Below are 23,972 nucleotides of genomic sequence, written 5' to 3'. Positions count from 1 at the left end.
ATGGTGGGACAAAGCTAGTGTTGTGCCAGTGTTTAATGAAAGAAACCTGACCCACTGGTGATTCACGGGCAGAATGCAACTTTGGGATGCTCTGGGCAGCTGAAATCCCTGTTCCAGTGGTGAAGGGGAATGGCTGCTCCCCAGCAGGCTGTGTCCTGTGGGATTCTGGGGAGCCATGAAGAGGAGGCTGGGGAGCCCTGGAGACAGCCCCTCTGGAAAGATGAGCTGAGTTTGGCTGGGATAGAGCTAATTTTCTTCACACCACCTGGTATCGGGATGTGTTTTGGGTTTGTGCTGAACACGGGGTTGATAATATAGAGGTGTTTTTGTTATTGCTGAGCAGAGCTTACAGAGCCAAGGCCTGTTCTGCTTTTTGTATGGCCATGCTCCAATAGAGTTGGGGGTGACACAGCTGGGACAGCTGACCCCAGCTGACCAAAGGGGTATTCCAGACCATATAACATGGCAGTATGTAGAGGGGAGAGGAGGAGGAGGAAGAGGGACTGTTTGGAGTGATGGAGTGTGGATATTTGGCCATAGCCACCATTACATGTGCTGGGGCCCTGCCCTCCTGGAGATGGCTGAACACCTGCCTGCCCTGGGGAAGCAGTGAATTAATGCCTTGGTTTGCTTTGCTGGTGTGCATGGCTCTTGCTTTTCTTATTATACTCTCGTTACCTCAACCCACGAGTTTTCCAGCTTTAACCCTCCCGACTGTCTCTCCAGTGCTGCTGGTGGGGGACAAGTGAGCGCCTGTGGGGCTGGGCTGACAGCCGGGGTTACATCGGGCTGGGGGACCCGGGAGGTGCTGTAGGATAGAGCAGGGCAGAAGGGCCCCTGACACCTGCCCTGGACCCGCCGCTCCTCAGGGACCTCAGTCACCTACCTCGGGCTTGTCCTGGGCTACGCTCCGCTCGAACTGCGGCTAAAATGACAGCCACGCCTGCGAGATGTGGCACTTGGAGGGAGGACTGCGGGGAGCCCTGAGGAGAAAGATGCGGGGGGCACCCGACATCTCCCTTCCCTCTCCCATAGCCCGGCCGTGCCCATCTCAGCTTTCCCCTCAGCCGGTCCCGAACCGGCAGCGCCGGCCGCGGCCCCGCCCGAGCCCCCGTCCGCCGCTAGGCGGCGCTGCCCCCGCCGCGGAACGCGAGGCGCCGCCGCCGTGTTCCCGGGGGGACGCGGGGCGGGCGGAGCGCTGAGCGCGGCGCACCGCGTCCCGGCACGAGCGCCATGGCGCCCAGCGGCAAGGTGAGGGCAGGGGGCCCGCCGGGGGTACCGCCGGCTCCGGGCGCCCACGGGCACCCGTCCCTGGCTCCGGGCACCCACATGCACCCGTCCCTGGCTCCGGGCACCCACGGGCACCCATCCCTGGCACAGCGTAACTCTTCCCGTGCTGGCCGCCGAGCCGCTGCCGGTGCAAAGCTGACATGGAATCAGTGTTTCTGCTTGCGCAGCAGTGACTGGCATTACTCTTGCTGGAGTAATGCTAGAACTGGTTTTGCTCTGTTGAAAATGCAGGTTGTATGTGTGGTGCGTTTAGGGGAACTTAATGGTGAAAGCTGTGTTCAGGTCTCTTGTGTTACGGAGCAGTTTAGTATCTGTTAAACGCAGCTTTATCTGTGCTGTTGCAGCCATCTCTGTCTTTGCTGTATTATAGCTGCTTCAGCACCGAGAGGTCAGAGATAAAGGCAGGCTTGTTTCACATCGCCCTTTTCAGCACTGAGCAGGGCGGGTTGCTGTAGCTCAGGTGTGACAGGGCTGTCCTGCGGTCACACGTGCGGAGCTCCGGGCGAGTGTCGCTCAGGAGCCTGCACTGCCAGCAGCAGCTCTGCGTGACGTGCAGGGGTAATAACAGGTTAATAACAGCTGAAGAGAGACATAAAGGAGGGTTACCACAAGAGCTGTCCTCTTCCTAAAGGAAGATCCCACATACCTGAACAGGCACCCAGCCTGGGTTTGCTGCCTTCCAGAAGAGCATGTTGGCACTTGACACTTGGTGGTGTGTTTTGTAAGCAAACAGCAGCTCTGCACTTCTGTGGCTTCTCTGCTGTCATCCTGCCGTCTATGAAGCGTTTTTGGGGAGCACAGCACCAAGCCAAGGAGGGTCTGCAGCTGCTGCTGTGGGTAGATTCAGTAATTCCCCAGGCTGGAGGTGGGCACTGACAGGGCTCTTGTGAGAACACTGTGCAGCCTCTGGAACTGCCTCTGCTCCACTCTGAGCTTCTGCAGATCTGGCTGGCTCAGGCACTTTTTCCCAGCTCCCAGGCAAGCCTGGTGAAGGCAGGGTGAGGAGTAGAGTGCTGAGATTGGGTGTAACCTGCTGGACAGAGCTTGTGGAGCTCTGCTGCTCAGCAGGAACTTGTAGTTACTTGCAAGGCTGGGCTTGCAGGGCTTAGACCAATGCCTTATCTTGCTGTTCATCCATTTTGCTTGTGTCCCTTGACAGATTTAGGATTATTGCCCACATCCTTTTGTCAGCTTAATTTCTTCTGGAATTGGCTATATTTTGTATTTTAATATGAGTCTGCTGGCTCCAGCCTAGGTAATACCTGACTTTCCTGTGTTCAGGCAAACAATTTTTTTCAGGCAGTGTAATTTAATCCACTGGCAGCCCATCAAGGTTTTGATGTATATTTAGGGAACTTTGGTTTAATCCATGAGAATAAATTTGAGCTGGCCTTGGACATGCAGGGCCTCATTTTGCTGAATTCTCTTTCAACTACATTCATGTGGATGATTAATCAAGATAAGGGGAGTCTGTGAAAGAACTTTAGAGGAACTTAAGAGTCAAATGAGAAATTGCAAGAAACAATTTTATTTATTTCTAATGTATAAATCAATTCATGGGCAGACTTGGGCAGTGTTTTGTATAGATCAGCTAAAGAGGTGATCAGAAATGCAAAAACATAGACTAATGTGAGGGATTTGAGCCCCTAAGTTGAAATTGGAATTCATCCTTGCAATTGTCAGCTAAAATATCTGTTTAATTTCCTGGTGCAGAAAAGCCCTTAGATCCCTAATATATTAATGGGATTGTACAGAAATTACATGCCCTTTACAGGTTATTGTGTAACATAGGATTTTTTTGTATTTTCCACTGAAATGTCTGGAACACGGTACAGGATGAAATTATTTTCTTTTCAGTGCAGTTATGCCAGTTCTGTCTTCCACCATTGTCTCTTATTAACAGTTAGTGTAAAAGAAACCACTTGTGATGTAGTTTGATTTTTGAGTTTTGTATGTACCCTTGTAAGTAATTATGCTTGTATTGTATTTTTTATTCTCACTCCTCCTTTCCAGGTGGCAGTAGTGCTGTGCCTGGATGTAGGCCTTACAATGAGCAGTTCTTCCCCTGGTGAAGAGTCTTCACTTGACCAAGCCAAGAAGATTATGACAAAGTTCGTGCAGAGACAGGTGTGTGTGACTTCATAAGTGCTAAAAACATCTGTGAAACATTTTCCTCATTTACTAATCATTGAAATAAATGAGGAATGAGTGAGAATTAGTTTCTGTTTATGCAGGAGTAACAGGGCTCTTTGTTTCAGCTGTATTTGTTGTGCATGAGATGTGATAGTTGGGTTGGTCACCATTTTTTCTTCAGGGCAGTAGAAACGTTTAGGGAAAAGAATTGCTTTTCTCTCTCTCTAAAATATTTCAACACTTAGTAATTGCCACACAGAAGACCCATTTTGAGGACTGAATCAACCAATTTTACTTGTTTTATCCCTGATAGCCTCTTGTAAATTTGTTAGTTTAATTATATCTAACTTTGTGATCTCACTATAAGTTTACGTTTTGAGAGGATAGTAAATAAGTAAAAATTATAAGTAAGTATAAGTAAAAACCAGTAAATCCATTATAATTGATGTTTCAAAATTAGTTCAGTTAGCTGTAATCTGCCTAACATAGTTATGTATGAATCTACCTGTGTTTTTATACCTGTTTTGTGTTCTCTGTATCTACAGGTTTTTGCTGAGAGTAAAGATGAAGTCGCTGTAGTTCTGTTTGGCACTAATGGCACTAGAAATGGCCTTGCCAGTGAGGATCAATACCAAAACATTACTGTACATAGATCACTAATGCTGCCAGATTTTGATCTGCTGGAAGACATTCAAAATTTGATTAAAGCAGGCTCTGCACAAGCAGACTGTATCCTTTTGCTGAAGAGCACTTCTTGAACTGATTCAGTTACGTAGGAGACAGGAAGTCAGTGTTGTGAAATTGGGCTCAGCCTCCCAAGTTTTAACTACTATCAGAGTTAAGCTAATTTGTGGTTGTAAGTTTGTCCAAAAGCAGACTTAGCTGCTTTTTGACGTTCTTTTAGGCTAACAGATGTAGCCTTGGCCTTAAAAGGAATCATTGCTTTTATGAAGTTTTCTGTTAATTAGAGAGAAAAAAGATAGTAATATAATTTTAGGCTTCAAATAAGGCATGTATTTTTAAAATAGCATTACAGAACTTGGTTTATGCTTTTTAGTAAAAATGTTGTTTATGAAGTAAGTCAGCAGAAGTTCCAGAAACCAGACTGTCGTGGTTTCAGCCCAGCTGGCAACTCAGCCACACGCAGCTACTTGCTCATTCCTCCACTAGCTGGATGGGGAGAGAACTGAAAGGGTAAAAGGGAGAAAACTCGTGGGTTGAGATAAAGACAAGTTAATAGGGAAGTTAAAAGCTGTGCACACAAGCAGAGTCCTTGTGCACACAAGGAATTATTCACTGCTTCCCCAGGGCAGGTAGGTGTTCAGTCATATCCAGGAGAGCAGGGCTCCATCAGACTCAACAGTTACCTGGGAAGACCAACACTCAAACTCTGAATATCCCCCTTTCCTCCTTCTTCCTGACAGCTTTACATGTTGAGTGTGATGCCAGGTGTGGGATATCCCATTGGTCAGTTGAGACCAGCTGTCCCTGCTGTGTCTCCTCTCAACTTCTTGTGTCCCCCCCAGCTTCCTCACTGGCAGGGTGGTACAAGAGCCAGAAAAGGCCTTGGCTCTTTGCAAGCACTGCTCACCAACAACTACAACATCCCTATATTATCATCACTGTTTCCAGCACAATTTCAAGACACAGCCCCATGTCAGCTCCTGTGAAGAAAACTACCTCTACCCCAGAGAAAGCAGATTAGAGGTTTATCAGACTGATTTATTTATGAAGTATTTTGAACATTGCCAAATGTTACTCCCTGGTTTGAATGCCATTCATGTTTGACTGTGTTCTGCTCTTAGTTACATGTAAGGTGAAGAGTTTTAAAGGGTAATCTCTATAGCGTTCCTTCATGTGTTTCATTTACATTCAGTTCAGTCTCCTGTGTTGTCTCTCTCTGGCCATAAAATGATTGCTGTGAGCTCTGTCCAGGCAGTCAGAGCTGTTTCAGAAGTGTGCAGCCATTCAGCTGGCTCACACATTCCCAGTGGACATCGTGATGAAGTGCTTTCTGAAAAGATTGTCAGATGCAGGTGGTTCAAAGAAAAACTTCTGTGAGAAAATAATATATGTTGAAGTTTTGTTGGTGGATTCAGAGTAGCATTCTAAAAGTTAGATTGCCTCTTCATGGACTTGAGCCTCTCATTGGCAGTTGAGATTTTTGGGATCTGAAGTAGTCTTTTTAGTGTTCCATTGGGTAGGTGGGGCAGAGACAATATCACAATACACACAAGATATGTAGGAACCTCTTGCACATCAGTTATTTGAAAAGTTTTTATCTCAAAAAGAGTATTTCTTAACTAAAATGCACGTTTGTCAGTGTTTGAGAGGGAGTGAAAATGTAAAATTGTTTTCTACGAAAAAATAACATTTGTTACTTGATTCATATTCTGAGATTTTTCTTAATTTTGCCTAGTTCTAGATGCTATTATTGTGTGTATGGACTTGCTTCAGAAACAAACAATGTGAGTATGTAACCTGAGGGCTTATACAAAAGTCTGACTTTGCACTGATGTTTTCTTGTCACTCTTATGTTTACTGTATGTATAAACATGGGAAGTGCTTTCTGAAGAAAAAACCCGAGTAAGCATTAAAGATAAACAGCACACCACAGAAGTTTGCCTCTAAACAATCCTCATGAGACATCTGACTTGTCCAGACAATTGGAGAGCTTTCTGAGGCAACTGGCAACTCTGTAGTAGTGCCATGAGAGCATTGCTACCATTATAGAAGGCACAAAGCCTTCCCTTTCTGTCACATTTCTTGTGTTCTGCTTTCAAAAACTGTTAATCTGGATGTTGAAATGCTTAGGAAAGGGCTACTGAATTTAAATGTGATGGCACATTTTAGAAAGAAAAAAGGAAAACAAAACTAAAAAGGTGAATTTGTTCAGCCTAGAAATTTAAAGACTGTTGGAGATGAAGTGGCTGTTTGTAAATATGCTGTGGAAATAAAGGTGCAATAGGAAAAAACACTCTTTAAGCTGAGAAAAAATGTTGACATCAGTGTTACAAAGTTATCAGTGAGTGCACTGTGGCTGGCAAGGTGTTTCTAACACTCTGTGAAGTAGTGGTGCCGGGAAAGGAAGGTAACTCAAACCAGGGTTTGATCACGTTTCTAAAAAGGTTATATGATCTAACTGTGAGTGCAGAAGACTGGACTTGGTGATGCAATTTATATTTTCATGAATAAAGTGTAATCAGTGTGGAAGGCTGTATCCATTTAGTGATTAAAACTGTTGTGAATGGAAACTACTGTATTTATGCCATTATAGTCTTGAATAGCTATGGAACACTGGGTTTTGTTGTAGCTTGTATACACCAACCCCTTTGATATGGAGTTTGCCTTCATTTGAGAAAATACTATAGGGTAAAAATTCAAGAAAACCACTCTTGCGTTTGATTATCCAGATCAAAACTGAATTCAGCCACTTCAACTGAATTTTGTTCTGTCGTTGTTCAACTGATATTTGTTCTGTCATTCAACCTTCCTGATCTGTACTGTTACCACTTCTTAGTATATTAAGTAGGTCTTGAAAGTCCATCTTCTCCAATGAATCTACTGAATTAGATTACTAAAATGGAACCCCCACCAGCAACAGTAATTTAAAAGCATTTTCACAAGAACAGGCTTACAGCTGCAAAGGAAATAATCAATCTAATCCATAAACAGCCTAATGTATTTTATTAGCATTTTATCCACATTGATGAAAATTGGCAGACTTCCATTCATTTAGGTGTAGTTAGTGATTTGTACAGTCACAGGGCTAAAATCCTCAATTTTAAGGTAGAAGGGAGAAAGGGGACTCATGTAAACACTTAGGATGAACAATATAACCTATGATAGAACAACTTCTACCAAATAGGTTTATTTGCTTTATTTCATTTTACAAGTAAATTTCTTTGGTAAAAGTAATTACAAATATATTACTTTTGTTACTATTTTGTAAGGAAATTATTTTAAAATGGCCTTATAATATTTTCAATATCTGTAAATGTTTTTCTCTATTTTAAGAGGAAAGAAATATGAGAAGAGACACATTGAATTGTTTACAGACCTTAGCAGTCCTGTCAGTGAGGATCAGCTGGAAATTATCATTGCTAACTTGAAGAAAACAGAAACTTCGCTTCAGTTTTTGTAAGTATGAAGATGGCTGCTATGTACTATGCCATCTTTTAAAGGGAAATTATTCTTTCTTAATTATTATCTTGAAATAGCAAGTACTTCTATCAGTTATACGTACTTTGAATTCCACTTACGAGCCAAGTCTCCTTGGTTAAATAATGTGCAAATAAATGTTAAGGTGATGGCTTCTACTCCCCTAAAGCTTATAGCTTAGAGCCAAAGTGTAAAATGGGAGACAAAAGAAAAATATAAGCAGAGAATTAGAATTAGGAAACAATAAGCCAAAATAGCCTCAGAAACAGTGATTTTGTCACAGCAATGGCCTAGATCCTTTTAGGTAAGGACATTACTGGGAAGAAATAATGAGAGCATGTTGCAGATATTAATAGCTTGTTTCTGGTGTCAATAGAGGAGCAGGTCTGAAGAGAAGGGTTGTATTCACAATGATGGGCTTGGAAGATGGAAGCAATGTCTTATGTGTTAGAACAGGAATCCTTTGATTGTCATGCTGTAGATACAGGCATTGATCCAGATAATCAATAGTGTTGTTAAGGTCTGTGTGTGATGGCAACTGGAAACTGTTAGCCTTCTAGAGGAGTTTATTTAAAAGCAAAACTTTATGTGGCTGTTGATAATAAATACTTTCACAGGAGAAAGTTAAAGCCCTAGTTTTACTTCTGACCATGTACTTTCAACCTAGATCCAGCATTCTGTAAGGAACAATGTTGTGAACTTAATAATGAATTAATTTAAGCCATTTGCCAACCCATCTGGAAGATAAGAGGGCTTAGGTAGGGAAATGTGACTGAAAATCATGGTCTGATCCTCCACAAAGAAATCTTTGCCTTTGATTAGGGGAGGCTGGATGCAAAAATATCAGGTTCTGTCTCCACAGAAAAAGCAGTTCTGCTTCCAGTGTGACATGCCCCTCCTGGCTTACTTGAGCTGTTGTTGGCACTGGAGGCAGTAGAGGTGCATCACCATGAATCTGAGTACCTCTGCCAGTCAGAGTACATCTTTTGGAGCCCTGGTATTCAACTGCTTCTCTCTTGTCTATGAAGCAGAAATGAAATGTTGCTGTTACAGCATTGGCTGCAGGTTTGCACCCTGTCTCCCACACACAGGAGCAAAGGATTATTTGATTTTTACTTGCACAAATGTAAAATGCTTGTTTAAAAAAAAGTCTTGCTAAACCTTTTGTTATAACCTATGCTTGCATCTCTTTTGTCCTGATCATAGACTAGATTGTAACTTGCAGCAGAGAGTTGGTTTTCCTCCCTGCTTCCAGGTGCCAAGCACATGCTGAGCACTGTGTAGTGTTGGGTATTACATACTTCTCATCACAGTAGTCTCTGGGTACTGTATAGTGAATGTAGCCTAACTTTACCTATCAACTTTTTGATATTGCCATATCAGCTTAAAAATACAGTTTCTATATTTTGTCAGTGGAATCTGCTTCCTAAAAAGGTACCAAACACTTTGCTGAAGCTTGATCTTTAATTTGGCTCTATGTGACACTGTTGTGCATAATGTTAACTCTGTTTATTATCTGTTGCTTCATGGATAAGTTTAGTGAGGACTAATGAGGTGTAAGTATGGTAGAGATGTGTAGGCTGCTTTTTAAAAAACATAATACAATGCTAAAGTTACTTCACTTTGTAGAAATGTGGTAAAAGGTATCATGTGGTTCATTCAGAATTGGATCAGATGAAAAATCCGCAGGTGTTTTCTGGGGCACAGAGTTGAGGATCTTACACGTTTTTCTCTACTGTGTTTGTTATATTTAGTTAACACTCTCCTATATTTTGAAGAACAGTAAAATCATTTTATCTATAACCCCTGGCTAAATTTTAAAATCTGAATCATGAAGTGCAAGAAAAATGTGTCATCTTCAGTCAGAAATTCACCCAGTGTTGTAAGCTATTAAAATCTCAAAGAATAACATTTGTTCCAGAAATACCTAATAGCTCCACTGCAGAGAATGTCCTGCTTGCTGGCATTTTGAGCCAATACAGAGTCACAGGCCTGGAACAGCCTTTAACAAGTCATCTGGAGCAATCCTCTGCTTTAGGTCAGGTGTATGTCTGTCATTGCTGAGCAGTGTTTGTCTAACCTTCTGATAAAGATTTGCAGTGATGAGACTCTTCTCTCTCCTCAGGCAGTTGGTTTTAGAGATTATGGTTTGAAATGCCTTTATCAGGTTTTTGACTATCTGACCTGACTCCGTGATGTGATAGGTGTGCAGGCAGAATACAAAGAACTGATTGTTTCCTTCTTCTCTGCAGCAGCTTTTTCTATTTAAGGCTATCTTGCCCTCTAATTCTCTTCTCTACAGGCTTTATTTTGTTCAATCTTTTTTAATGGGTCTTGCTTTCTAATCAGCATTGACTTTACTGTTTAATCTATTCCTATATGTGGATGTCTTTATTGATGCACAATACCCAGAACTGGTGCATCGCTCTGGTCAAGATGTTAGCAATGCCAAGTAGACTTGAAATATTGCTTAATTTGTTTTGCAAGTTCTGTAACTCTTTATATATCTGTCTGCAGCTAGATAGAAATTGTCAATCCTAAGAACATCTTGTTTTGTTTTGCTTGGATATTTTCTTAAGAAAGTCAAACTAACTGCTTCTTCTTTTGTTCTTAGTCTGCCATTCCCAGTGAGTGTTGATGATGGAAGTGGAGATAAAAGTGCCAGTGTACATGCTCATATGGACAAAAACTCTTTTCCAATAAAGGGTTTAACTGAACAACAAAAGCAAGGTATTGATGTGGTGAGGAAGCTCATGTATACTTTGGATGAAGAAGGAGGGCTGGAAGAAATTTATACTTTCAGGTAAATTTGGCTAATCCTGGTTATTGTCCTATAGATATGCTTCCTGATTTCTTCTCCAAAAGATGAAGTTAATTAATCAGTTCAAGTCACTGAATTTTATGATTTACTGTACCCTCAGTCTCCTTCATACAGTTTATTCAGTGGCTTTAGAATAAGTAAAAGAGCTTAGAGATTTCAGGGGAAAATTAATTTTCTATATCTGTATATAAATAAAAAAAAAAATCAGTTTCCTTCAATCTTTAGTGTTGGAGGATTTTGGTGGGAACATTTCTGTAAATGTAATTGCAAAAACACATTTTAGAAGAGATGGAATTTGTGGCATAGTTCAGCCTTCGTAGTTCAGCTTTTATCTGCATTTAATGCTAGCCTTTGTTCCTTGGTTGCAGACTACTTTTAGCTCGCTAGTTTGATAAACTCCCACGAATTCTTTGAGTAAATGTTGTTTTTTGAATCCTGCTCTTTAATCACAGTCTACTGTGCCACTGTGACAAACAATATATTTTTTTATTTTTCATTTTTCTTGCATTAGGAATACAAGAGTTGAAAAATGATTTTTCACTTCTTGTTTTCCCAGTGAAAGAATAAAAGTTTGTGTATCTCTGAAACTGTAGCTGATGATACATCCAAGACTTTTCTACATAGATGTTGTCTTAGTTGGGGAACAGGCAAAATGCACCTACATGCCTTTTCATACTCTGATGTTACTGTCTCAGTAGTTCTGTTCTACAATTATGAAAAGTGATCTTTTAGACAATGTGATTTTCAGGAAGCTTAGCAGAGCACAGCTGTAATGTCATTATCAAAGATCATTTTTAGATGAGAGTCGTCCCTGTAGGTTTGTATGCTGTAATTCATCAGATTATTTGTGGGATTTCCTTCCCTTCCCCAGCTCAGCTGGTCAGCTTTGCACCTCAGCAGCCAGAGAAGCTTCTCCTTGAGCATTACTGTGCATTACTGAAGAGACATGTGTCATTGTGTCTGTGTTCTGCACTAGTCAACAGAGCAGTCTGAGGCTCTAGAAAAAAGCAGACTTTGTCACTGCTTCAAAGACTGCACAGAAAAGCAGAATCTTTCCTGGCCCATTTATCCTTTAGGATAATCCATATGCATGAACCTACCATGTGGCTTGGCCTCTTTATACTTTTTTTATCACAGACTCTTGCTACTTTACAAGCTGTCTTTGTGCCATACTTTCAGGGGAAATCCAAAATCTCTGGATAAATAGGCATTTGGCTAGTAGATTAAAGCTTTAGTTGGAAAAGTTGTTTAAGAGTATGTGAGGTTTTAGATACAATTAAGTTGCTTATCAAGCTTTAAGAAGTCAGCTTTGCAAATCTGTCATGATAATTGGCCAACACAGAAACACTCTCCATTTTCCTAGATTAATTATTCCTGCTGGTAAAAATATTTCAACTCTTGTAAAAATAAATTAGCCATGCCAGGAAAGTGAGTGAGGAGGTTTTGTTGTGATTTTTTTGTTATGATACTTGGCCTCTTAGACAGGAGGTACTTCTGCTGCCTCTGGGTTTTGAGGGAAGAGATTGCAGAACAGAGAAGAAAGGTTGTGTTCATAAAATATAAGCTGAAATGTTTTATTGACTGGGTCATCTTTAATTACAGGCAGCATTTTTCTTCTGTAAATATAAGAAATTAAAGAATGGAGATAATAAATTGAGCTTAAATTACATTTTTAGGCATTTGACACTTACATATTTGATTTTTGTGCTCATCCCTGAATGTATGTGTTGCAGTACTCCTAATGATGTAGTGCCATGTTCTTTTTTAAAATTCTGTTTTGATGTCTTTATTGCTAGCAAAAAAAAAAAATCTTCCTTTCCCTAAGGGAAAAAAAAACCCAAAACTAAAAAGGAAATTCAGTGTTTATCTCAGATAAAAATCTCAGTGTGTTTTTGCCTTTCATTGTGCATTTAGAATTTAAAAAAACCAACCCTGTTCATACTAGGAAACCTGAAAAGTAGAATGCCAAGTTGAATTCTCTACTGATAATTTTAGGAGTTGATCTTGATTTCTGCCAGACAAGTGCTTTAATCAAGAGAGTGGTGGATTCCAGGTTTTATCATAATGTGAAAAGGAGTAGTTCAGCTTTGTTTTATCTTTGCTTTATCATGCAATTAAAAAAAAAAAAATTGAGAGCTTTTTCTGTGTTGGAGTTTTAGAGCCAAATTACCAATACAGTTTGTATTAGTTGAAAGCTATTTAGGGGGGCAAGCCTATTTGAATTCACAATGATATATTATAAATTACTGTGAGTTGTTAATTTTGGACTCCATTGCTAAAAGTTGTGCAATTAAGTTAACACTTTAGTATAAATTCATTACAGTTCCTTTTTTTTGTGTTTTTTTTTTTTTTTTTAACTTGTATATCTGCTGTTTAGGCTAGAAATAGTTGAAGTAACTTCTTTCACTATGACAGAATGCCCTTAAATTAATGAGTTCACTAGTACTGTATTAAAAAAGTGTCAAAAGTTAATTTCTACATAAACAAAATCCTGTTAATTGAAACTGGATTCTTTATTTCTTTAGCTTCCCTATAGAAAGCATTTTACCTCTTAGAGAGCCTTTTCTAATTTGTGTTGTTCAGCTTGCTACATGCCCTAATTGAATGAGCACAGAAAAATGGAAAATGCTTAAGAAGCAATTGTGTGGTTTTATCACTAGACCTAACACAGTGCCTTTAAGCCCTAGTGTCACACCATCATAAAGGCTCAGGATGGGGATAATCTACTGTACCACTTCTTTTTGTCATTCTCTTTTCTGACAGTGGGTAGTGGTAAGATTATTGATCCAGCTTATTTGCTTTATGCAATCTAAGCTGGAACAGTTTGGACCCCTGCATTTCCTTAAGGAGAGTGTATTGTCTATAATACTTTATTACAGTTCACCAGAATTCATTGCTGTTTTCCTGATTCCTTCATTTAGAGAGAGCCTGGAACGCCTTTCAATGTTTAAGAAAATGGAAAGGAAGCCTATGCCTTGGCCCTGCCAGCTCACTATTGGTCCTAATTTGTCTATAAGGATTGTGGCCTACAAATCAGTAAGTGTGTAAAATCATATGTTCTAGTGCACTTTGGCAGCAAGTTAGGTGCCACTACATGTTGGGTTTTTTTTCTCTTAAAGCTGAGAAAATAAAGATAAAACAACATCCAGATAATTACGATAGAGATTTTTGTTTGGTTAGAAGCCAGTACATCTAAAATTCTGGTTCCCACAGCAACTTTAACTTCACCATACACATTAAATAACTAAAATTCATACGGTACAGAAATAAGAGTAATTGTTGTCTGCTCTGGCACTTAGTGGTATTGGAGTTGATGACCCTGATTAAGAATGCTGTGATTGAAGATTTACATTCAGCATCAGTGATATGTGAGACTTTATATATAATTTCTAAGCCCTAGGCACGAGAGGAATTTTGGACATGTGTGCGTAAAATGGTGGGTGTAAATGTTTTACCAGCCATTGTTTCAAATCACATCTGTTGTTATTTCAGACTTGGAATAAAAGGTCTGTTTCTTTCAGCCTGTTTGTACTGTTTGGCAGAGCTTGGCCCTACTCTGTTTCTTACAGTTGATATGGTTCCTTTAATCAGTCCTAGGAAAAAGTGTGTTTAAAGCAGCAAATGTGCAAATTTCTAGTTATAGAATAGTTAATAGGTAACTGTGTAGTGTGGCAATATTGATGGATCTGGTGAGATGGAGTTTAATTGGTTTGCTGTTTCAACATGAGACTGAGCCTGATATTATGAAGATGAAATATATCTGAAGTCTGAGAGCTGGGTATACTAGCCTTGAAAGGCATCATCTTTCTGTTTATAGTTAATAATTTTTTTTATTAGGCTATTGTGCCAGACCAGTGCAAATAGACAGAAAGAGTCCCCTCCCAAAGATGTTTACACACAAAATAAAGTAAGTTTGGGAGAATAAGCAACATGAACTGAGTGACTGGCCTGAGGTCATATGTATGTACGTACGTATGTATGTATATCATACTGACATGCTCTTTTCTGCCTTTACTGGTTTCTGCTCAGCTCTACATTTTTCTTCACATGTACTAGCTCTACCATCAATTTCACTTAAACAGAGAGAAAAGAAAGCAGTTTTATTTCCCTGTAGTTGGGAAACATTCAGTCATTGTAAATACTTATTCCTTCTTTCCCTCTCAAGTCCCATAATGTAACTGGGATCTTTTTGCCTTTTGGGGAAGTTGCAGTAATATAAGGTATTTTTATCCTGCAGTGTAGTAAGTCTGATGGAAAACTTGGCCAAGCAAACTGAGTGAACATTGAGTCTTACTGTATCTTTAACATATTTCTTAATGCTTTGTCAAAAGTATTTATACATTTGGAGGTAGTAAATTGCATAGCAAGCAAGTTACATGCCATACTGTGACTCAGACTTCCACAAATGGCTTAACCTACAGGTTTAATGAAAAACCAGGACAAGTATGCTGTCAATATGCTACAGTTCGTGTGTTAGGTCTCATGCAGATGAAGCAGTGCTGAAAGCACATGGTAGCATCCAGAGATGCATTATTTGACAGTCTTTATTAGTTTTTTGTTGGCAAAACAATGCAGCACTCAGGCTAAGGATTTTTTGTGTGTTCTGGTAAGTACTCTGGATCCCACTGAAATGTTAAACATTCCTTTTCTTTGAATTCTGATACCAAGGTCACAGAAGAGAGGGTGAAAAAACTTTGGGCAATTGTGGATGCTAAAACCCTCAGAAAAGAGGATGTGCAAAAAGAAACTGTTTACTGCTTGAATGATGATGATGAGACAGAGGTTCAGAAAGATGACACTATTCAAGGTATGACATCTTTAAGTGCACCCTGAAGACAAAGGGAAGCTAATGGCTTGGACTCTTAGGTCACCTAAGGGCCTCTTAGTTTTATACCTTGAAGCCTCGCTGTGATCTTAGAATGTGAGCCCTGTAGGCTGGTGGAGCAGAGACTGTTACATGAGACTTTGTTTTCACATAATTAGAAAAAAATCTTACTTTGCCAGTAGTAGGAATAATAATAATAGGAATAATAAGGGCAATGGGAATAAGAATAATAGAACTAACAACAACAATAATAGTAATAACAACAGATGGAGCTTAGAAGGCACTACAGCTTTCTGAACTTCACACTGTGGAAGGCCATATCTCAGTTCTGTAGTGAGTAGTTCTGCTACCACTACTCCATTTTTAGATCTTCACTTGTACTGATAACATGAATGCTTTCATAGTGCTGCTTTTTTGTAGATGAGCAACTGCTCTAGTTATTCTGCACTTGGAAAGATGAAGCCATCAAAGGAGGGTTTAGTGTTCAAGAGTACCAGCTTTGCTGTACTATAACAGGATCAATCTGAAGTAGTGGTACGCAACATACCTTTTATGACCTGCAGCTTCTTTCTGAGCAGATTAATTTCCTTAGAAGACTACAGGCCCCAGAAACAGCAGGAAATAGTGTACTTACTTTTAAAAATTGAGTTAAGCAAATCTGTTTCATTTTTTGTGATTGTATAGATACATTTTGCTCCTAGTTTTTTTCCTTTCCTTTTCTGTTTCAATCCCACACAAGTAGGGCAAGTATATTAACTATAAAGAGCAGAACTATTCAGATAACAGAATAGAGAGTGCTGTCAGATGAATAACATAAATTGAAAATTAGAATAAGCTGTATTTTTTAATTTAATCTATTTCAATTTTAGCATTCATAGGTGTTTCATAGCAGTATCAGATAAAGTCCCAACGACAATGTGACCTTCTTTAATCAAAAATGATGGTTAAAAGATGGTCTAGTTACATTTTACAACTTCAAAACTGTGTAAAAAAATCCACTTCTTACAGAGAATGCATTTTGGAGGATTTGCGTCTGTTCTCAGCTAATCTTCTGACTGCTTAAGTTAGTAAGTAGTTGTGGGATACTAGTAAAAAGAAGTGGTGAGCAGTTCAATGTAAACAAAAGAGATAAAAGATCTCCCTGTCAGTGGTATGATATTTCTAATGCTAAAAGAGCTCCTGATGCCTCCTGGACTTCAGTGAATCTTTTGAGAAATGTCATAATTTGCTGCAAATACAAAATATGATCTCTCGTACTGAAATTTCTTTCATTCTGTGTGTTTGCTTTTCAGTTTGTAGGAAAATGTATCTGCTTATAGGTTTTTCATCCAAGGATTTATCTCTGTTCCTTCTGCTTTCTGCACACCTGAGGATATCATCCTTAGTCTGTGGCAACATAATAAAGTGATAGCATTACAGGAAGGATATTGGAAGCTGAGATAGGAGAATAAGCAGTTGGAGCAGATGATACCTCTGAGAAATTAGAACTTCCTATTTTGTGGACATATACCTGTAATCTATGGCATGGGAAGTAAAATAAGAAATATATAAAAAGACCAGTTCTGCATACCAAGAGTGTTTTGGTTTTCCATTGTGTACCTTGCTTCTACTATTAGCACATTTTATTTTTTGAATCTCTTCTGGTGTCACCTCATGTGATATGATTTGTGGTATGTTTGAGGTTGCTTGTATTACATTTGCAGAGTGTTGCAATCTCTTTGCTGAAAACTATTCTGATTTGCTTAAATCTATTCTGTGAGCATAACTTTGTTAGGCAAGATGTTCCCTTATTTTCTTTCCTACTCTCTGAGAGTACTTGTGTTACATAAAATGATGTACAAGGAGTGCTTTGTGAAGTACAAAATGTGTCTATGGGTGTTTGGGCTTTTTTTGTTAACAGGGAAAGTAATTTGATGAGCATGTGTGGAATGTAGCTGTGGGGCATGAATGCATTGTTAAAATATTCAGAGAGCTAATTTCAGTGTTAAAATTGTAGGCCCATATGCTTACCAGATGCTCTTCTCTCGTTCTCCAGGTTTTCGGTATGGGAGTGATATAGTTCCTTTTTCCAAGGAAGATGAAGAGCAAATGAAATACAAAACAGAAGGAAAGTGTTTTTCTGTTTTGGGATTCACTAGATCCTCACAGGTGTGATACTAAATGTCTTCCTATTCAGCTTCCTGGGTTATTCAAGACACTTGATCTTGGTTTGAATTCAGTGAAGTCATGGTGTTGTGTTGGATTTCAGTATTGGGAATGGGACATCTCCACTCAGGTATGCAGGGCTGACTTATTTGCTGATTCTAGTACATGGAAGCATATATGGTCTTGTGAAGGAAAGAAGCTCATAAGTATGGTCATTGGTCCCTCAAGTGAAGCCAGAGTCACTGAACTCAGATCTCTGCAAAGAGGAGACAGAGGTATTGTGGTCTCATTTCATCTCACAGACTTTAATAGTCTGTCTTCTGTTCAGCTCAGACTGCAGCCTTTCTGGGCTTTGTCCAGCCAAGAGTATGGCTGCTTCTTAACAGAAGCTTCTCCCTCAATGTTAAAGTGATGTTAAAGAAAGCCTCAAGCTGCCTCCATTCATTCTCAATTCCATAAGGATTAGTTTGTGAACCATGACTGGTCTCTTTCTATTGTGAAAAAACTTAAATATAGTGAAGACTTCTTAGACAAAGGTAGCATAATTCAAAAGCTCTCCATATTTCCGTGAGATGCTCAGTGTTTGTAATGCACTTATCTCTACTTGTGGTATTGACTTTGCTGTTTGTTGTCCCTGACAGTTGTAAGAAACTTACTTTGAGCAAGTACTTTAATAAAAGTTACCCAACACAAGGTGATTTTCTTCAGAAAATCCAGGACTTAAGCATTAGCAAAGCCTTAGGCAAAGGCTTAACAAAACTGTTCTTCAAGAAGGACACATGAGGAGAGAGTACAGAGATGTGAGTGCCAAGTAATTGCTGTGGATGTTAAGCTGCTCCCCATCTTTTTTCTTTGAAAAAGTTTCTGACTGAAACTTTACTCATCTTGGAGTTACCTACACCCAGTCCTCTTCACCAGTCAAAACTGAAATGATATTATGGCAGTTCTACACCTTCACTTCTGACAGCTCCCAGCCCTCCTGCTCTTTGAAATCTCTCACTGCCTGAACAAAGGAGAGCTCTTGATAAAGGCTAAGGCATCATCACCTTTACAATGAAGGAAATATGCAAATGAATTAGGAAGCATCTGTGGGAGCTTACTCCCAAATGGATGTAACTAAACATCTTCTTACTTTACAATACAGGTGACACAGGGACCTCGTGCATGTTGCTAGATGTGTCATTAGACTACTGCAGTGCGGTGTTCCAAAACATAAGCACTGAGGAGCCAGGAAGTAATGTGATTTACTGAAAGGAGAAGCCAGCCCAGCTGGAATCTGTAACCTGGTTGCTCCCTGAGGACTTTCAGACTTAGTTGTTGAGTAATGTGGGAGCTGTGCACTGCAAGTGATTGATCAAGGAAGCATCTCATTCATGCTTGAGCTTATGTGCCCTAAATTGGCCTGGGCCAGAGAGATGTTAGGGAGTGCTACCTCCTGTACCAGAAACTGGATCTAATAATAAGTGAAATGCGTCTGAATCCTGTGTTCCAATGAGACAATTTCTTGGATCTCTTCATACACTATTAGCCTCCAGCTGAGTCTTACTATTGTCATTTAGTTCTGCAAGATGTATTTTGCTGTGTGCAGAGTTTTCTTATGCTGGAGGTTGGCCTCCTGTTTCAGCTTAGTCTGACTTTATTTGAAAATGGAAACTAAGAGGAAAGCAGATGAGGAATATAGTGTTCCTGTGAGCAAACTGTTATTTCATGTGGATTTTTATTTTCCCATTGTTGGTCAGATGGTGTGGTAATGCCTTCAAATACATAGTTAATAATTGTAGGGTTACAGTTAATTTTAGGAATACTTTTTGAGTCATGTAAATATGCATAAAAGAATTAACAAGTTGTTTTTAAACTTTTTCAATGTACCAAATATTGATTGCTTTTAATTAATTTTTATTATATACTCCTCTTGTCTCTGGATTTCATAAGAAACAGAAATTATATCTTCAAGTGTACTCTGGTCCTGTAGCCAGGAGTATATGAGTAGTTATGCACAGTAGTAGCTGCACATCCCCTCAGTGGAATAAAATTACTCAGGCGTGCTTGCAGGATTAAAATTATAGTGGATAGGTAGGTATGATAGCAGGAAGTTTTAACTACAGCTGGAATTTTCAAGACCCATATGTTATCTTAAATTTTGCCTCCTAAATTTTATTGTTTGGAATGATAAAACTGACACTACTCAAATGTATGTTTTATATTAAATTGTTTTTTTAAAAAAACTTTGATGGAAAGATGATTCGTTATTGACTAGAAAAACTGGAACAGCTCCAAATACATAATTAAATAAGGAATAGAACCACCTTATATTCTTTTCCTGAGTTGTTCAGAAGAAGATCAGAGGCCGCTTAAACTTTGATTTCTAATTTATAAGCCATGCCATGTAAATCAAGAAATAATACCTGAAAATATTACAAAGGGACAATTTCTTTTGCAAACAAAAAAAGGTGTAGTGATACACACATGTAGTTATGTATACTATACTGAATGTAAAATTTTCTGAGCATTTAGAGACAGAAAAGGAAAGAAGGATTGCAGGTAGAATAATCTGAGCTGAAGAATCGTGCTGTAGTACAGTGGACAGACCTGCTCTGGTGCAGGTTGTCACTGACTTCAACAGCCTTATGGTAATTTGCTAAATAAAGAAGATAAAATAAAAAGGTGAAATGAATGAAAGAAAAATCAAAGATATAATGACGTTAGTTCTGAGACTGTAATGTAAAGAGGTTTTTTTCTTTAACAAAGAGAGGTTATTTTAATCAGTGTCCATAGTAGTATGTGATCTTTGTGACAGGTCTCCTATGATTGTAGGCTTTCTGTGTGTGTGAGCTGCTGTCGCTCCAGCTGTTCCAGTGATGCCCCTTGATGAATCTCTTTTTCCTTTTTGTTTTAGATTCAGCCATGTTCATGAATAGAATAAACTCTGCTAACAGAAGTTCTTTGCTAGCACAGCTGTATATACTCTGGGTTGGTGTTGAAGTAGCTTTATTAATTAAGGATGAGACTTCTTGTGGCTCCTTTTTGATGTATCTTTGGTAGAAAAATTTAATAGCATAGATATGGTAGGTTTAGGCCTTGTATTAACTACTGTAGTTTTCCACAGTGACTTTTGATTTACTGAAGTAGAATTCAGACTGGTAACAGCTGCCAGTAGCACTGTCTTTCATTCCTGCCCATCTCTAGGAGGCTGTGATAATATCCTATCCAATATGACTGAATATCCATATTAAGTGATAAATGGAGATATGAGACAAATAGAGAGCTTTAACCTCTATGCACTGTAATTAAATTTAGTGACTTCTGACTTGAGTAATGCTAGTTGTTTTGTAATTTAATTGGTCCACTTGTATTGGTGACCTTTTGGTCAGTCTAACTCTTTACCATTTGAATCTGTAGATCAAGAGGCATTACTACATGGGCAACCAAGCTCTGAAGGTCTTTGCAGCCAAAGATGATGCGGTAAGGTAAACTGAAATGTAATGCTGAATGTATTTTGCTGCACAACAAAAAAGAATAGTAGTGATGCTTGAGATTGTCCTGTCTTTCTTTGTTAATAAATACTTTTAATGCAGTTTACAGAAATGTCTTATTTCATTGCCTAGTAGGTTAAAAAGAAGTTGGATTAAACCCCAAATGAATACAGTATCTCATGAATAATGAAAAACTGGTAGATACTATGTTTGAGCAAGGTTGTGAGGAACCTGAAATTGGTGCTGAAGTCGATTCTCATGCAGAGCAACAGTGTGCCCTGTCACTGTGTTATTTAGAACAGACCTTCAAAGAACTGGAGGTAAAAAGCTCACTCTGGAGCTCTAATATGTTCCTTTAAGGGACTTTCCTCCCTTTCGCTATCTCATGCAAAACCTCTGAGAGTTCTTCACACCTGCTGAAAAAGGTGGAATGTGCTGAATCTAAAGTTGGCTCAGCTTTGAATGGAACCACTATCGTGATGAGATTTGACCTTTCTGCTTCTTTGATTTATGAACATGAAAAAACGCTTGTGTTAAAGTTATAGCTGAAATGGAAACTAGTCTTGACTAAATCAATGCTGTTGAATTCCCTGTGAAAGATGTATTTCATGATTAAGAACTTGCATGATTTTTTCGACTTCTTTTTTCCCTCCAGAATGCAGCAGTTGCTTTTTCTGCGCTTGTTCGTGCATTGGATGAGATGAAAGTGGTGGCTGTAGTGCGCTATGCTTATGATAGAAGATGCTATCCACAAATTGGAGTAGCTTTTCCATATATTAAGGATACATATGAGGTAATTCTTCTCTCTTAGCCTTCTGCAGAGAGACCCAGAAGCAACACAGTATGTCAGGACTTTTGCAGCATATGTTTCCCCTGATCTTTCTTACAAGAGACTATTGAAAGAGCTAAATATGTATAGCATGGCTGAGCGTGACGGAGGTGGGGGCGGACACAACAATCTTCAGACTTTTGAAGGGTATAAACATAAAAGATGCAAAGCAATTATTTAGGGTGGTATAAACTGGAGGAGGTAATTGAATAAAGAAAAAATGAGGCAGAGAAATGTTAAAAAAACCAAATCCAGCTTTTGACTTTGGAATACACTAAGCTGTGATAAAACCTCCCAAAGCGCCAATGTATTGGATATTTAAAGCAAGGATAATTGGAACTCTGCACGAGAAAAAGGGATCAGATGGGTGGGGAGGTCTTTATTCCACAAGCAGAAAAATCAAGTATAGCCATCACTATGTTATAAAATATAATGCTGTGTTTTATTCTGATTCAAATTGTGTTGCTCTGTACATATTTTAAGTGTTTTGGTGTGCACAGACATTACATCTTCAGATTTTTCTTAGGTTTTAGATTGCCCTGACATGGCACTCTGGGGATACAGATTTTTTTTTTTTTCTTCAGGCTAATTTGTTTTTTCTTTCCTCTTGCACAGTGTCTCATCTATGTGCAGCTACCCTATATGGAAGACCTAAGACAATATGTATTTTCATCCTTGAAAAACAGTAAAAAATGCATTCCTACAGGTAAGACATTTGCTGGTCAAGAAACCTGATTGTCTTTTTCTAACTCTTTTAGAGCATCTTAGAATATTTGGCTCACCAATGAAAGCATAAGTTCTGTTGTTATTTTGGCTTAGGAAAACACCCAGGTATTTGGGCATCCATTATGGTGATGTCATCTTGAAGTGTAAGTGTGTATTAAACCTTTGGCACTTCAGGTGCAGGCTGAGCAGACCTAAGTTTGCATGCAGTATGTCCTGTTAAATGACAGCATTGTGAGTCTCACAGGCTCCTGTGATAGAGAGCTGCGATTAGTCCTCTGTATCCTTTGATCTTTGAACTCATTTGTGGGAGTAAATGGCCAAACCTTGTGGGATCTGCAGTGTGTGATTAGCTAGCTAGAATTAGAACAGCAGCAGCTGCTCTGTTGGTGCAAAGCTGGTCCTGTAGCCATTTGCAGTATGGCCTGTTAATATAATGTACAAAGGCAAAGACAGTATTTTCTGTGGAGTGTTATTAAACCGTGTGCTTATTGGTGTCCAGCTTGAGATGGATGGCATCTTTAGAGAACATGCAGCTACACAAAACTTGACTTGCTGTTCTGAGAGTTTTGCACAGCAATGAGTCTTAAGTGGATGTAATTTAAAATCCACTCCTGCTTCTTTCATTTGTTATGAGATGCATTGAATGGGCACCTGCACGTCAGGGTATATTTAGCATGCTGGTTTGTTTCTATAGCTGTTTCTGTTTTCTTGCCTGTAACTAGCAGTTTGATAACAAATCTAAAACCTGTCTTACCAAAGCAGTAGCTGGCTATTGTGAACTGTGTTAATTTGCAATCATAACTTTAAAAATTTATATTATGCCATTTAGTTTTGCAAACCAACTGTTATCCTTATTTTCTAAGTGGCCTATAAACCTTCTGTTGCAAATGAAAACATCTTGAAAAAGAAGAAAAGCTAAAGCAGAAAGGCAACAATAATTGAGGTCTTGGGGGAAAAGTCTTTATGACTTTACACTGTAGTCCTTAAATAAAGCAGGGGTTTATTATTGTGTCCATTATCCATATTCTTTATTGGCACATCCATAGCTGCACAGTGTTCTGTGGCATGTAATGACTGGGTGAAAATCTCGCATTGTGAAGCAAATCTTCATTTATAAATTATCTCAAGAAATGCATCCATCTGCAAGTGTATTTAATCTTCCTTTGTATGTAATTGCTGCCTTAGTGGATCAGTTATCTGCTGTTGACTCACTGATTGATTCTATGAATTTGGTTCATGAAGATGAAGAAACATTTGAGGATCTATTTAAGCCCAGCAAAATTCCAAACCCTCATTTTCAGAGATTATATCAGGTGAGATGAACTATATGGTATTTTTTAAAAACTTTTTTTCTTAAGACTTTTCAGCCTTCTGTCTTTCTTTGATTCACGTTGTAAAGATCTGCATTGTGAAAATGCAGATATAAATCTCTGGCATTAAAGTATGTGGTAACCGGTGATTTCTGTGCTGTCCCTGACATAGATGTATCTTTAAAATTTCTAGTTTCCAGGAAGCAAGGGAAATTATACCTGTGCTGAGGTGTCCACAACAGCATCAGTGATATTCATA

At 39.1% G+C, this 23,972-nt stretch overlaps 1 protein-coding gene across 1 annotated transcript in view; it reads left to right on the top strand.

Annotated features, from left to right (window-relative positions):
• Positions 1–1,226: 1,226 nt before the first annotated feature.
• XRCC5 (X-ray repair cross complementing 5) overlaps positions 1,227–23,972 on the top strand; it is a 49,716-nt gene continuing 26,970 nt past the window's right edge. The window contains exons 1-13 of the mRNA XM_036386997.1: positions 1,227–1,251; positions 3,304–3,417; positions 3,969–4,152; positions 5,843–5,891; positions 7,441–7,563; positions 10,199–10,387; positions 13,327–13,441; positions 15,074–15,212; positions 17,266–17,378; positions 20,775–20,837; positions 21,504–21,641; positions 22,293–22,383; positions 23,589–23,716. Coding sequence (XP_036242890.1) covers positions 1,234–1,251; positions 3,304–3,417; positions 3,969–4,152; positions 5,843–5,891; positions 7,441–7,563; positions 10,199–10,387; positions 13,327–13,441; positions 15,074–15,212; positions 17,266–17,378; positions 20,775–20,837; positions 21,504–21,641; positions 22,293–22,383; positions 23,589–23,716 — 1,464 coding nt within the window. The 5' untranslated portion in view covers positions 1,227–1,233. The remainder of the gene's footprint in view (positions 1,252–3,303; positions 3,418–3,968; positions 4,153–5,842; positions 5,892–7,440; positions 7,564–10,198; positions 10,388–13,326; positions 13,442–15,073; positions 15,213–17,265; positions 17,379–20,774; positions 20,838–21,503; positions 21,642–22,292; positions 22,384–23,588; positions 23,717–23,972) is intronic.

This window comes from Molothrus ater, chromosome 7, assembly GCF_012460135.2.
Source record: "Molothrus ater isolate BHLD 08-10-18 breed brown headed cowbird chromosome 7, BPBGC_Mater_1.1, whole genome shotgun sequence".
Lineage (NCBI taxonomy): Eukaryota > Metazoa > Chordata > Aves > Passeriformes > Icteridae > Molothrus > Molothrus ater.
The sequence above is the reverse complement of the archived record's forward strand: the minus strand, read 5'-3'. Positions and strand labels throughout refer to the sequence as shown.